This window comes from Crinia signifera, chromosome 1 (assembly GCF_055691185.1).
Source record: "Crinia signifera chromosome 1, ASM5569118v1, whole genome shotgun sequence".
Lineage (NCBI taxonomy): Eukaryota > Metazoa > Chordata > Amphibia > Anura > Myobatrachidae > Crinia > Crinia signifera.
The window spans coordinates 230737600-230754202 of NC_139217.1; the positions used below are offsets into that span (position 1 = coordinate 230737600).

The 16603-nt window shown below is 44.6% G+C and overlaps 1 protein-coding gene across 1 annotated transcript in view; it reads right to left on the minus strand.

The window, feature by feature from the left end:
* Positions 1 to 3513: 3513 nt before the first annotated feature.
* The window catches only part of KLHL26 (kelch like family member 26), a 92495-nt gene continuing 79405 nt past the window's right edge, over positions 3514 to 16603 (minus strand). The window contains exon 3 of the mRNA XM_083179398.1: positions 3514 to 6024. Coding sequence (XP_083035524.1) covers positions 4443 to 6024 — 1582 coding nt within the window. The 3' untranslated portion in view covers positions 3514 to 4442. The remainder of the gene's footprint in view (positions 6025 to 16603) is intronic.

Below are 16603 nucleotides of genomic sequence, written 5' to 3' on the forward strand. Positions count from 1 at the left end.
GCTCTAGGCTGCCAATCCATCTTGATAAAAGTCAGTGGGGGCGGATGCCATTACGAAGCTCCTGAACCTTTGCCTGCCCCTGGCCTGGGACTTTACACCAAGAGACAGACTTCTGCAGCAGAGGAGGCGGGCAGAAGGGTTGTGACATCACGCGGCACGGAGAAAATGCTGTGTCACAGTGAGTATGTGGCGCAGGGAGGAAGCCTTCCACTGCACCACCCTCACACGCTATGCTGACATTTGATCCATCTGCGATGGAGATGAGGGTCCGTGTAGTTGATACAAGAAGAGCTTTGGAATCTGCAGTATTCTGTAGCAGCCAGCTTCCTGACATCTGCAGATGCTGTGGGCCTATTTTTGAGGTTTATTTGCAACTAATTGTATGCTGATCTTTAAATAAATAAGTTAAAAATTACTTTTATTATTTAATGTAGCATATTTTAACACTTTTCATGCATATTATAAGTATTTTTCATGCATATTTGCATGCATATTTCAAGCTTTTTTTGTTGCATATAATCCTGTCTCTACTAATGACCTTTCGACCTAGAATCAGGTCGATCTTTTCCTATGTCGACCTAGACCAATGTCGACATTTTCCCATGTCGACATAATGGTGTCGACCTAATGACTGTCGACCATCATGCTGTAGACCAAATGACCGTATCCCAACTTCATGTACCTATAGGAATGGATGCACTGCACTGTGCACCCAGAAAAACAGATACATTTTAATGCAACATGTTATTACCAGCAGAATTATGAGCTATATAGTAACATCTGATTCCCTAATTATATAGGGTATACGGTCGTTAGGTCAACACACTTAAGGTCGACATGCATTGGGTCGGCCACTGAAGATTAACATTTGCTTAGGTAGACATGGGGTTAGGTCAAAACAAGCATTAGGTCGCCAGGCGGTATTTCATGCCCTACCATCCACTAAGTCGTGAAGGGAGAATAATATAGTGCCCAAAGCATGGCAAGCGCAGCAAGCCATGCGAGGGGACGCAGTGTACCAATACGGTGTCAACATTTAGGACAAACAGTGAAAAACCCATGTCGACATTTTGACTAGCCCCCACATTTTGATAGGCCCATGTCCAGCAAATGACCACGTCAACATTCTGAGGTGTCGACCTAAGCCCATATCAACTTGCAGTAGTCAAGCCAATGCATGTCGACCTTAGTTGCGTTGACCTTTTGACCTATACCCATTATATACCAACCAAATATTAACCATCGAGACTATTAGAACAGTAAATTCTGATCATCACAGAACCTCATCAAGAAAAACGATCATTCAAACCCTGATCAATCAGGGAACAAGGCGGGACCTACATTGATAGTTCAAAAACCCTAGAGCTAAGAAACCAGCAAACTTCTTATACCTCCAAGAGGAAGGCCGTTGGGGCTGAAACATGTTGAAGCATATTTACAAAAAAAGAACAGCCTACACAAGCAACATCTCTCAAGGCTCCTCCACACAGGGAGCTTGAGCACATTAGAAGTCAAGCACAAAAAACTGTACAGATTCCCCCCGGTTGGTAGTAGAGCACTGTTATACAAAAAGCCGGCCAGCAGTCATTTGACCAAAAACGTCAATCTGGAATCACCCATGAAGACTGAAGGAAGCAGCGCCGGTGGGGGTGCAGAGTATTCTGTTCACAGCCAACTAGGAGTCAGGTGAGTCTTGGGCACGGAACATGGTGCCCTGCTGCAGGGCCGTAACTAGGGGACAGCACGGGCTCCCGGCAGTGCAGGAGGCATCGGCGGGGAGTGGCCTGCACAGAGGACGGTAGCCTGGCCACACTGGAACAGCGTCTACAGTGTCTATTTGCTGACTGAGCAATGCATGTATTGAATGCAATCTGTATGCATACATGCAGCTCACAGAGTATACTGTAGATGCCGTGTGACCATATTACCGTCCTCTGCGCCACTAAGAGCCTGCCATCCTGCTGTGTGGGTGTGGGGGGTGCTGCCTTGACCAGGGAACCAGAAGGCCTAATTTAGGCCATGACTGCTGCCCAAACAGCCAAAGCAGTGCACTTTTTAAATTATCTTTTTATCCAGCAGTATATATTGTAACTGTATTTCTTGATGTATAGGATACACTGTTTCATTTAGTAGACACTAAAGCTGGGTATACACGGATAGATTTGAAGCCCGATGTGGGCGTTCCCGATCGATGGGAACGACCAATCGTTCAAATCGTTCCGTGCATCGTTAACGATGCGCGTACCCGTGAATCGTTAACGATGGTCTATGATCTTTCCTGCATGCAGGAAGATCATAGACAAATCTTTTGTCAAGTGTATCCAATCGTTCCGTGTGTACGCACGATGAACGATTTGATACACTCGTTAACGATGTCGGAACGCTTCCGACATCTTTCCGTGTGTACCCACCTTAACTGTTACATAAAAACACAGTGCTGGTCAGTGCTATTTACCCATCACAAACTATTGTTAATTTATCATTAAATTTATTTACAAATTAACTGTTGACAGACAAAAATTATTATTTTCCTAAAGACACAAACACATTAATTGTAAATACACCACATTACACCTACTGTATGTACATCAGATTATGAATGCTGCATCAATGCTAGATCATCTGTATTCATATGGTGAATATGTACAACACTAGATGTTTGTAGAAAGCATTAGTACTAAGAATTGCGAAACATACTTCATTTTCGGATCCTAGCAAACAAAAGGCAGAGAGCGGAATCCCACCAGACAGAATCCTAATGGGCCATATACAAGGGGCGATTGCAGCCCCATTTCTAAGCAGTAGTGTATACAGTAGATCACTTAGAAAGGAAGCACAGATTGCTCAGCATCAGAGGTGTACCTAGATATTCGTGGGCCCCATAGCAAAAGTTTATAAGGGCCCCCTATTTAGCAACTGATGGTGATAAATGTATGTAAAACATATTACTCAGACAGCAAAGATGGGCCCCCTTCAGCTCTGGGCCCCATAGCAGCTGCACCCATTGCCCCTATGGTAGTTACGCCCTTGCTCAGCATGTATGGGCGATGGCAATGCAGTAGAAATCTTGTCATCGCCAGTGTTCTCTGAATTGAGAACACTGGCCGTGACACATCCCTGGTGTAGTGCGGTGTGCTGAGCAATCTGTGCTTAACTAGATCGCTCAGCACACTGCTCCAGTCACCCTGTGAGTACAGGGCATAACAGATCATGCTGGTAAGTACTGGGATTAGACACTAGTGGGAGGTTAGGGTTAGGCTGTAGAATGCGTTGGTATGGATAGCGGTATGGTTAAAATATTTATTATGATCAGCAGTCAAGGTGTGGGGGTACTTTTTCCAGGGCCCAGGTCTGCTGGAGGGGCCCGGGTCCCACTTCCCCTTCCCCTCTGCAGGGATCCGAGCAGTGCGGAGAGAGATCGGCTGCCACCGCAGCACATCCTCTATACCAATTGCCCAGTTCAGCACATGTTGCTCAGTGCTGTGTGCTGAGCTGTGGAGAGAGACAGCTGTCCTCTCTGTCCCTCTGTGTGCATTGATGATCCCTCACCCTGCATTCCGCAAATTGTGTTTATTTATTCCACAGGGGTGTGGCCACATCCCCTACCGGAAACCCCTTACAATGGCCACGCCCCCTCAATATCACCGGGGCCCCTGCAACCTGTCAGCACCCCTGATGGTCATTCAGGATTTTAAAAAAAAAAAAATATATATATACATTTGTTCATTTTTTGGTAGATTGTCTTTTTAATATAAAAAATGGCACCTCTAGCAACTTTAAATGTATAATAAATTCTCACTGATACAGTTGAACATATGTATAGTAAAAAAAAAAATTATAATTTCCCTTCAAAATATTCTGTGTGCAATTGCAGTTTACAGTGCAGCCAAAGCAATACAATGAAAAACTATATGCAGCAGTACCGGGCTACAAATGAAAGGAAGGTTTGAAGACAAGAGGTAGGCAAGTGCAAAATTTACTAGAGAAAGACATTTACTTACATTCTAAGATATATTCAGTATTGCTTCTAATTTCACAGCATATTTTGGAAAGTGTACAATATATAATGATGTAATGAAATATTCTGCAAATATTGTTTACAGAAAAACAAACATGGTTGGCTTGTGCATTTAGGGTACAGCAGCAGTGGTATTAGTAGGTAACATCTTGTCATTTGTATATCATTTACTTTTAATTGCACAGATCATAGGAAACAAAAAAAGAAAGGTCAACGTAAAGAGATATTATGGGTGAGATTTAATAGGATGAGAGATTCAGAAAGTGAGAGATTTTGTGAGAAATCTCCATTTTTTTTAAAGCAGCAATCATTTACACAGCAAAATCAAACTGATTTTGCCATGTAAAGAAAGTGTAAATGATTGCCGCTAAAATCTCTCACTTTCTGAATCTCTCATCCTATTAAATCTCACCCTATGTTTCTATTAGCTCTGAGTTGTAACTTGTGGTAGTATAACAGATGCACAAGCTATTCCAGCAAAGGACTCTGGGAAATGCAAGTCTCTTTCCCATTCATCAGTTTCTGCATTGTACACTTGTACGATACTTGTCACATTGTTTAAGTGCCAGTTGTAACCCCCTATAATGAAAATTTTCTTATCCAGGAGACAGCAGCCAGCTTCTGACTGCCCTGCTCTCATTGGGCTCACAGTCGTCCAGGCGTCAGTCTCTGGAGTGTAATATTCAACAGCCAATACATCATAACATCGGTCAACATGATCCATCCTCCCGCCAAACACATACATTTTGTTTTTAGTCCCGATCATTGCATGAAGAACTCTTGATTCATTCATTGGCGTTTTGAATTCCCACTGGTCTAAAGAAGGATCATAGCAATGCAAGGCTTTTTTGTCTTCAACAGACACTCCATAGCCTCCTGAAATGTACAGTCTGCCCCCGAGCGTAGCACCAGCATGACCCCAAGTTCTACGTTTCAGTGAGCAGACATAGGTCCATTCATTCTTTTTTGGACAATATCTTTCGACAGAAGCCAAACTTCCTGATCGGTTTCTTCCTCCCGTTGCATACAGCATGCCATACAAGACATGTAGTTGAAACTGAATTCTGCTCTCCTGCATGGATTGAATTCGTAGCCACTGATTTAAATGAGGATCATAGCGGAAACAGACCTCTACAGCTCCTTCCCCACTTCTATACTGTAAATGTTGTCCTCCAACTACATACACAAAATTGTCCAGCACTGCAACGCAAGCATGGCTACAACCAACCTCCATTTCATATAGGTCCTTAAACTGACGAGCACCCATGTCTGGCAAATAATACACTTTGCTGCTAACTGTACGGTCATTATCGGTGTAAGGCGTTCCACCAAATGTTATAAGTGAAGATACATCTGACCTTATAACCGTCCGATGAGATTGCATCTCATGCTGCCGGAATGGAAGAATTTGATAGTTGAAAGCTTCCAGCAGGAACTGCCTGCAAAGAACATCCTCTACCATTATATCTACAATCTGAACACTGTCCACCAGCTCAGAAGACTTCATCAGTGGAAAGCGGATATGGCAAAGAACTTGACTGGCATTAGCACGACGAGAATAATCAAATTGCAGCCAACGAATTGCAGCATGAAATAAATCTATTTCACTGCAGTTTTTAAGCTTATTGCTTTGGAGGAAGAATACTAACCTCTCTAAAGGCAAATGAAGAAAATCTTCTTCCTCAGAAATTTTAAGAAAGTGTCTAAATGTAAATGAATCTACGGATTCTTTCAGAGATGCCAAGCTAAAAGTCGTAGCCATCTGCCCAATATTTAAACAGGTCTCCACACTCATTGCAGACTTCAGGAACTCTTCACAAAGTTCAACAACAGGTACCATCTGGAGAAAAACTGCAGCTCCCAGCACATCATGAATACAGTCAAGGTCAAGAGTAACTTCAGCACTATATGCAAAGTCAATGATGTGTCGAAGTCCTCTGGAAGATACACCTTTTAACTCAATAACATCTTGGCTTGCTTCTCTCATCCCTCCTGTAAACATTGCCCTTTAAACAAATAAATAAAAGATTATATTAAAATTCCCAGCAGGACCAGTTCAGTTCATCGTGAAATACATACTTCATTTTAACATTGATTATTTCACTGAATAAAATGTTTGTGGAGTAACACAATAGATACATTGAACCAGTTTGAGTACAATACAGTGTTTTTTTTGTCAAGTTATTTTAGGACTTAGAGAATAATATACTCTATGAATGAGGATGTGGTCTGCAGGTTGACACTATTAACCCCTTGAGGGGCAGGACAAAGCTATCAGAGCCAGTTTGTTCTGCCCCAAAAATACTCACCGGTGAAGAGGCTGCACACTTTTCTTCTGCAGCAGACCCTGCTCCCCTGGGGCTGCCACTGATCGCTCCCCATCATCGCTTGGAAAAGTTTGGGGGCGCTCGCGCACTCTATAGGAGCTGAGGAGTGGCAGCTGGGTGCCCCGATAATACGATCACCAGGGTGAATGATGGGTGATGGTGGGTTTACCGATGATGAGGAGGAGCAGTGGTGCACTGCTGGAAAAATCACTGGCACACTCCTACAAGTCGGTGGCATGCCCAGAAATTTTCCAGTAGAGCTCATCCCCCAGCAGAGCAACTCAGCCTGGAAAAATTACAGGCATACCACCAAAGTGATTAAGGTCGACAACCAATAGGTCGACACATTAAAAAGGTCAACAAAAGCAATAGTCTTTCATGTTTTTGACTTTTTACTTTACCATCCAACTGGACAGAGAGTTAGATTATAATAGTGTGCCACACGTAGCAAGGCACCGTGCTCGAAGCATAGCGAGCCATGCGATGGAATGCGGTACACTTGAAAAACTCATGTCAACCTTTTCCATGTGGACCGAAGCTATGTTGACCTATGACCTGTTGACCAATACTAGTCAACCTTAATTGTGTTGACCTTATGACCCATATCCCCTCTGAATGCACATCTTTTACAGTGCCATGGAAAAATATTTGGGAATTTTATTAGATTTTTTTCCTTTATAAAACTATGTAGAAACTGCAGTGTCTGCTGAATTGTATGAATTGTTGCCATGAACCTCTAGCCTAATGCAGGAGATTTATGTGATAGCGTATGAAGGGTTACATGTACAGAAGGAAAGAGATTTTCATCCCTCTTCCGCAGCCTCCATCTTGCCGCAGCAAACATACACTTTACACAGACCTGTGTCAGGGTACCTGGAAAAGTCTTTCCATATAAAGCAACTTTCTGAAACAGCATTTATCACTGCAAATATAGTTTTATTTCATAATGAGTATATATATTCATGCAGAATGAAAATACCCATTGCCATAAACAATAACTAATACATAGGTCCCTTAGGGGGAAATTTACTAAGATGGGAGTTCTATTTCACATGGGATGTTGCTATGGGAAACCAATCAGAATCTACTTCTTATTTATCACCCTTGATATTAGATAGTATCTGATTGGTTGGCCATAGCAACATCCATCTGAAATAGAACTCTCATCTTAGTATATTTCCCCCTTAGTCTCTACAAAATAGAGGATTTTTGGGATAAGATTTTCAAAGTATGGAGAAGCATAAGAAATAAAGAATCATTCCAAAATTGTTCCATAAACAACTAAGACTACATTCCCCCCTCCATACACACCAAAGAAAATATATAAGCTAAACCCAACCAGTAAGTGCTAAAAGAGGTCATTTTTTATGCACCAGGAGGGTGAGAGCTAAAATGTCGGCACCAGCTGCCGATCATGCCCGAACTGAGCTACAATGTAATACTGTAGCTCCCTTATTTAGTGTTCATTCTAGCACCCACTATATTTGAAAACCCAATGCAGTTCCTCTTCCCTGCCTGGGGTGTCGCTGTCTGCTGTAGAGCTTCTAGCACAGTGTGGTCTGTATATTAGCACTGATATGCAAACCAGACTTGTGCTAGATACACCACAGCAGACAGCGACACCCCAGGCAGGGAAGAGGAACTGCATGGGTTTTCAAATATGGCGTGTGCAGATGGCTGCTGGTGCGCATAAGCATTGAATCCCCCCCACCAATAGGTTCAATATCTCCCTTGGTGTAAAATTAGCAGGCGGTTGGTTATTTTGTAAAGGTAAGACTATTTTTATGGAAAGGATTTCTGGACATCTACAAATCTGAAAGCGTGTATTCAGAAGCCTTTTCACTCTCCATTAAGTATTAGATAACCCATTTAAAAACCATTAATGTTTTGTGATACATCACAGCTAAGTGTTTCTAGAATGTAATGGCTTCCTGTAATTTAGAATGATAAAAATACTATTTTCTGAGATTTGATACTCAGCACAAGAAGGACACATCTCCCAGTGGCATACCTCCCAACTTTTCATGTCCAGGAGCCGGGACAAAGCTGCTGCGCGCCGTAGACGCGCCGAAAATTCCGGGGGCGTGGCCTAATTCCGGGGCGTGGCCTATACTAGCGCTCTCCCGTGAGGCCACGCCCCCATTTTGCCGCTATGGGGGCATGACCCAGAGGCTCTGTGAGCCTCTAGCCATGCCCCCAGCCCGCTGGCTGCGGGAATAGACGCTGTGCGCATGCGCACAGCGTTTATTCCCCGCTGCTTAGAAAGCCGACAGGGGGGACTCCCAACAGCCCCCCCTCACCGCGGGACACTGCTGGCAGCGGGAGGGACAGCAGGACAGGCCCTGATAATCTGGACTGTCCCGCTGAAATCGGGACTGTCCCGCTGAAATCGGGACTGTTGGGAGGTATGCAGTGGTGAACAGAGGTTACTTTAAGGGGTTTATTAATTGCCAGTTTTAAAAACCTGGCACTACAGTTTGTGCTTATACCTGCAATTTAAAAGTGCAATGCTTCTACTAGCAAAATACAGCTAGTAAAAACACTGTGGTTTTACATTTTGGGTATGTATACAATTGACGCATGAAAAAGAAAACTATGGGGTATACTGTGTTTCTAAAGTGCAGATTAGAAGTGGATAGAAGTGGAAATGTTACTTCACAAGTATCTAGCACCTTTTAGAAGAGAACAGCTAGAATGATTGATTGCTAATGGCAACATCTTCAGTTCTGTAATACCCACACTTCAGTAAATATACTCCTGAAACTAAAAGCTTCTTAATAAACTTGTACTTCTTAGAATACTGGCCCTTATTCAGATCTGATCGCAGTACAAATTAGGGTACTTGTTTCCTAGCACGGCGCCCATCAGGTCCCATCGCATACCTTAACTTAAGGTATACGATGGGACCCGACCGACCCGATTTCGGGCTTTTTTTTGAGGTTTCCCGAGAAATGTAAAATCGGGTCCATCGCATGCCATTATAATGGCATGCGATGCGACCGACGCGACCGACCCGATTTTACATTGTAAGCATTGTATGTAATGTTAAATTCCTATGTAAAATTGGTTCCATTGTATGCCATTATAATGGCATACAATGTGACCAATGCGATGGACCCGATTTTACATATGAACTAATGTTAAATGACCCCCCATACCCAATAATGCCCTCCCATTGTTAACACGATGAACGCCAACCTGAAGTGTGGCGAGCGCAGCGAGCCCGCGAGGGGCGGCGGTACGCATCCTCCTACCTTTTCATACCCCCACTATCCACGTCGGCGTGGAGTTGACCTTCTATAGTGTGGTGCCACACTATATAGAATCAACTCCACGCCGACGTGGATAGTGGGGGTATGAAAAGGTCGGAGGACGCGTACCGCTGCGCTCGCCACGCTTCGAGTTCACGTCGATCGTGGAGTGGCGTTAACAATGGGGGGGCATACAATGAAAAATGGGGTCTGGGGGGCATTTAACATTGAGGCCAATGTAAAATCGGGTCTCAGGGACCATTTCACATTGGTTCCAATGTAAAAAATTGGGTCGGTCGGGTCAAGCTTTGCATGCAATTTGGTTGCATGCGATGCGATTGACCCGATATTTGCAACCCGATTGTATACAATTAAAATTGGTGGCGCCGTGCTAGGAAACAAGTACCCAAATTTGTTCTCAAAATAGGCAAAACCATGTGCACTGCAGGTGGGGCAGATGTAAAATGTATAGAGAGAGTTACATTTGTGTGAGTTATTTTGTTTCTGTGCAGGGTAAATACTGGCTGCATTATTTTTACACTGCAATTTAGATTTCAGTTTCAAAACACATCACCCAAATCTAACTCTCTCTGCACATGTTACATCTGCCCCACCTGCTGTGCACATGGTTTTGCCCATTTGAGAACAAATTTGTACTGCGATCAGATCTGAATAAAGGGCGTTATCCATTGTGCAAGCAGTGTGGTTTCACAAACTTATTTTCTTAGGATGGGTCCCATCTGCACCATCATACCTGCTCATTAATGCATCACTGCAATTTTTTCAAAGGACAGAACCGCCTTTGAGAGATGGGTCACTTAATAACATTGAAGCCAAGTGGTAATGCAGCTCTAGAACTACTACTCCCTCTGCATGAGGCAACATGACTCTTCCTAGTGATGCCCCCAGTCTTCCTGCCTGTACAGAAGACGGAGTAAGTAACTAACAATACGCAGGAGTGCACATAGTCAACGACATTGTGTGTACACACTGGGCGATATTTAAATGTTGCCGTTTGTCAGAATTGGCAAAACTGTTACTAGTATTGTCGAATGTGTACCCAGCTTTACCAAAGCGGAAATGGGGAGTTCTTGGACATTAACCAGCAACCAACCTAGAAGAGGACACTACAGAAGAAGCAATTATTAAAAACATTACAATGTACATTCGTATACAATTTTGTCTAACAGAGAAAACAGTACAGATGCCCGTAAGAAACAAAGGGTACATGAACAATGCAGAATTTGGATGGACATAACTGGAAGAATGCTAGTAGTCAGGCATTGGCGTTACATGTTGGGAGATCAATCAGATCAAGTGGACAGTCCCACATAGAATGTTTAAATGTGGCATTGGGATTGCCGCATTTTGGGCAGATATCTGTGTCTGAGATACCCATAACATACTGTCTCTGTGGGGAGAGGTATCCATTATAATAGATATTATAAAACATTTCTCTATACATTGAGGCCGGTAGTGTTTTCCTTGAGTAAAAAAAGGAATGTAGTAATTGTTTCAATGTAAGTTGGGGGAAGGATTGCAGCCATGTCGGTAAACCTGTATGTGTGGTTGACAGATCAATAGGTGTATAGAGGGTCTGGTAATAGCTGGAGATGGCCCTTCTGCCCAATGTGGGTTTGAATAGCATTGTGTCTAAGCAGTTTGTTCGGTTTTGGGGTGAAAGGTGTCTGATAATCGCACTGGCATAGTGTTGGGTTTGGGAAATGGCATGGGCCTGAGAAGAAGGGAGTTTGTATTTGTCTTTCAATGTTTGTACTGTCAAGGGAGCTGTCGCCATATTATTGACAAGGGCTTTCACGTGTGAGATACCCTTGGATCTCCAGGATAGAAAAGGGTGGGTTGCCTGGCCGTCTTGGAATCTAGATTTGCGACAAGTGGTAAAAATAATGAATGATGGCTGTTAAGGTTCTGTTTGTGTCTAGCATGGTGCCAGACAATCCACACTGTCATCAAAAGGAGGTTTTGAGTGAATCCGGGATTTCTTGTTTGTGACAATGCAATAATGAGAATAGGTGTTGATGTGGCAAGAATGATTGATCAATATCAGTGCTGGTATGATTAGTTGTGGTATGTACCCAGTCTCTGATATATCGGAACACCCCAGCCTGGTTATAGAGTTTCAAATTGGGAAGATTCACTCCGCATCCGTGGTCAAATTTTTTGCCAGATGAATTTGCACACTGTGGTATTTACTTTTCATCAGTTGCAGTTAGTAATATCAGCAACATTTGCAGTGGATACAGGAGGCTAGAGCTGCACGGACCCCTTTCACAGAGTATCAATCATGGTAAAACCAAGCTGGTCGGAGGTCAATATGGAAGGTATAATATACTGGAGGCGGTTGGCCATGATTTAAGATAGGATTTTTAGATCTTGCTTTAGAAGGGTTATGGGTCTGTAGATGGATACCAGCTCTAAATCCCTATCATGTATAAGGAGAAGTATAGTGTGGGATTCCGTAAAGTTGGGAAACGGGATTTGGTATTTATGAATCACTTTAAATAAAAGTGTTAAAATAGGAACTATGTGTGGCTTTAATATCTTGAAATATTCTCCCATATAGCTGTCTGGCCCCAGAGACTTTCCATTTGGGAGTTGTGAAATTACCATGGAGACCTCAATTTCTCTATTAAGATGCGTTGGTCACCAGTAAGTCTGGGTAGGCTGGCTTCCCCTAGCAGGCGATCATATACATGTTAATCTGCAGTGGTAGTGGTGTATAATGTGGTGAAATTTGAAGAAAATAGCCGTTGTTGTGTGTACTTTTTGTGTATTTTTGGGATCTTGATGTGGTTTTTGGATTTGTGTCATTTAGTCATGTTGGCTAGCAGTTGGCCGGCCTTGTTACCCTAACGGTAGTAGCGGTTGGCCATAAAGCCCACCTGTCACTGAGCATTGGTAAGCAAAAAACTCCATTAATTGGTGTTTTTGTTTACAGTCTAGAAATGCAGGGTCAGATGGGTGTCTTACGTAAGTCTGGTAAGCTTCTGAGACTGATGTGTAATGAGTCATATTTTACCCTATATTCTTTGTGTTTTCTGGACTAATCTGCCAATATGTGTATCTGAAGGACTGCCTTAGAGGTGGCTCCAGTGCTGCAAGAGAGGCGGTACGGGGTGGTACGGCGTACCACTAAAATATAGGGTGCCGGTACCCCGTACCGCCATAAGAAATTACCCCCCCAGGAACATTGTGCGCATGCGCGCATATGTAAGTGGCGGGGGGCGTGGCCTGTACAGGTCCACTGCCCCCCGCCACAGCAGATTTCCTATGGAGGGGAGGGGCGGGGAGCGCATCTCGCGTCTCTCCTTCCTCTCCCTCCCCTCCCTCAGCAGCGGCGCGGAGGTGGCGGCGCGGAGATGGCGGCGGGGGGAAGCAGCAGCTGGAGCGGGAGAGAGTGAGACCAGGCTGCAGCAACCAACGCTGAGTTGTGCTGTTTTGCAGCTGGCACTGTGGGGGCATATTTGGCACTGTGGGGGCATATCTGGCACTGGGGGCATATGTGTGGCACTGTGGTGGGCATATCTGGCACTGTGGGGGGCATACCTTGCACAGTGGGGGCATATCTGGCACTGTGTGGGCATACCTAGCACTGTGGGGGCATATCTGGCACTGTGGGGGCATATATGGATCTGTCTGGCACTGTGGAGGCATATGGCTGGCACTGGGGGCATATGTGTGGCACTGTGGGGGGCATATCTGGCATTGTGGGGGCATATCTGGCACTGTGTGGGCATATGTGTGGCACTGTGGGGGGCATATCTGGCAATGTGGGGGGCATATCTGGCAATGTGGGGGGCATATCTGGCAATGTGGGGGGCATATTTGGCACTGTGGGGGGGGGGGGCATTTCTGGCACTGGGCATATGTGTGGCACTGTGGGGGCATACCTAGCACCGTGGGGGCATATCTGGCACTATGGGGGCATATATGGTTCTGTCTGGCACTGTGGGGGCATATGGCTGGCACTGGGGGCATATGTGTGGGCATATCTGACACTGGGGGCATATCTGGCACTGTGGAGGGCATATCTGGCATTGTGGGGGCATACCTAGCACCGTGGGGGCATATCTGACACTGGGGGCATATATGGTTCTGTCTGGCACTGTGGGGGCATATGGCTGGCGCTGGGGGCATATGTGTGGGCATATCTGACACTGGGGGCATATCTGGCATTGTGGGGGCATACCTAGCACAGTGGGGGCATATCTGGCACTGGGGGCATATGTGTTGCACTGTGGGACATATGATATCTGGCATGGGGCATATGTGTGGCACTGTGGGGGCATATGATATATGGCACTGGGGGCATATGTGTTGCACTGTGGGTCATATGACATCTGGCACTGTGGGGGCATATGTGTGGCACTGTGGGGGCATATCTGGCACTGTGGGGGTATATTAGTAATGGGCATCAGTTGTGCGGTGCAATGAGCATTATGGTGTGGGGCATAATGTGTAACGGGCATTATGGCATGGGTCATATGTATTGGGTGTGTGACGCATAACAGGCATTACTGTGTAAATTTTGGCCGTGTGCCTTCGGTGTGCAATATTCTAGCCACTCCCCCTAGTGTCATGACCACGCCCCTGACCACGCGGCACAGTACCACTAAGTCATTTTTCCTACTGGGTGGCCCACAACAAGAAGGGATCTTTCCAGTGTTCAAGATTATCATCAGTGAACTCCTGCCATTTATTGTGGTTATATAAGTTTTTAATGTATTAGTAAGTTGTTTATTCACATATCCACATGCAATACTACCCATCTTTATTAAATGCAAGTTAGTAGCACTGTTCTATTTTCTATTAGTAAAATTAAAAGGATAAATCTGGGTACTAAAATTCTGTGCAAAACACTTGAGGCCAAATTTCCCCAGCAAAATGTCATGACCAAATGTATGGCAAGGTGAATAGTTTTTTAAACATATAACGTTTTGATATTCTTTATTTACTTTGATTTAGCAATGTAGAAATGCATTCTCTCTCCTGCTGCCGAGAAACCATGGGGCAGATGAAGTGATAAAGTGGAAGGTGGTAACGCACCAGCCAATCAGCTACTAACTGAAAAATTACAGTTAGGAGTGGCTGGTGCGTTGTCACATTCCATTTTATCAATTCATCGGGCTTAATACATATGTCCCCATGTCTGTTATGAGTATGGATCATAGGGTTACAGAACTTATTTTGACAGTCATTAGGTCGACCACTGTAGGTCGACAGTCACTAGGGCGACACATGAAATTGCATTAGGTTGACATGGTCATTAGGTCAACATAAGCATTAAGTTGACATGGAAAATGTGGACATGAAAAACTTTATGCTCTTGTTGGAATTCCTATATCATAAAATGGGCTCCTAACAGAAAATAGGATTTATATACCTACCGATAAGTCCTTTTCTCTGAGTCCATAAGGGATACTGGGGATTCACTTAGTACGACGGGGTATAGATGGGGTCCAACGGAGCCTGTGCGCATAAAAACTTCAAACATGGTGTGCTGGCTCCTCCCCTCCCAAAGCTCAGTCTAGGTAAAACTGTGCCCAAAGGAGGAAGACATACTTGAGAGAAGGATACTGAATAAACAATTGTGAGACAAACGAAACAACTCACTATTCACAACATAAAAAAACAAATTGTTGTAATAACAACTTGAAAGACAAGTTTTAACTCCACTTGCAGAATGGCGAACCACTGAGGAGGGCACCCAGTATCCCTTATGGACTTCTCAATCAACCATAAGGGATACTGGGGATTCACCTAGGACCTTTTTCAAGTTTGCATCTATGTGGATTTAACACCGCCCGCCGCTCACACAGCCGCGACCTCCCCTTTGCTTGGTGAGTTCGCAGTATGGCTGCTAATGGATGTTTGGCATAAACATCCATTCGCAGCCGTGGGTGCTGGGGTCAAGTCAGTCGATAGTCGCCAACCATCTAATGATTTGGAACGTACACACAAAAATAAGACACTCTCTGGTGTCTTAGCTTTGCATGGTACCTGTACAGGAACAGGACAGGCAGCTAACATCCGGTGATGATAGCTGCCCACCCCAGCAGCCGCGTCACTGCCTAATATCTATGGGAATGCCCAGCGTTTTCATTTGAATATCCATGAAATGCTGGGCATTCCCATGTGTCGGTCTCATCCCTGCACTGGTGGGTGCAAATGGGATGGCGAACTAGCAGTTCACCATGCCCGCTCACACCCAGTGTATGCACATGCACATAAATGCGCATTAGCAAAACATCGATCCCATGTGCAAACACACGGGGGAGCGTGTGAACCAAAATAAGGGCCATAGTATGGGGATGTCCAAAAGGTTCCAAAATGGGCAGGAACATGGTGAGACGGTTGCAGAACCACCTGCCCAAACTGGGTGTTCTCTTTGCCAGGGTATCAAACCTATAGAACTTAACAAACGTGTTCTTCCCAGAGCAAGCAGCAGCTCTGCATAGTTGCGTGGCCGAGACTCCACGGGCAGCCGCCCAGGAGGAGCCCACAGATCTCATCGAGTGGCCCTTGACAGAACTCGGAACAGGCAGAGCCGCCGAAGAATAAGCTTGCTGGATAGTCAGCCGTATCCATCGAGCAAAAGCAGAACAACCCTTTTTGTGAGCATACATCACAAAAAGGGAATCGGACGTCCTAGTCCCAGCCGTCCTTTTAAGATAAATATTTAAAGCATGTACTACATCTAAAGATTTAGGAATGTCAGGGGAACCAGACTGATCTGGAATCACAATCAGCTGGTTAAGGTGAAACGCCGGAACCACCTTTGGCAAAAACTGAGGTTAAAAAACTTAAAACAGGGGGATTTACATGACAAAGCCCCCAATTCAGAGACCCGTCTAGCTGAGGCCAAGGCCACCAGCTTAAACGCTTTCCATGTAAGTAACTTATCCTCAAAAGAGTCCAATGGTTCAAACCAGGAGGACTGCAAAAAGGTTAATACCACCTCCAGGTCCCATGAAGCCGTGGGCGGT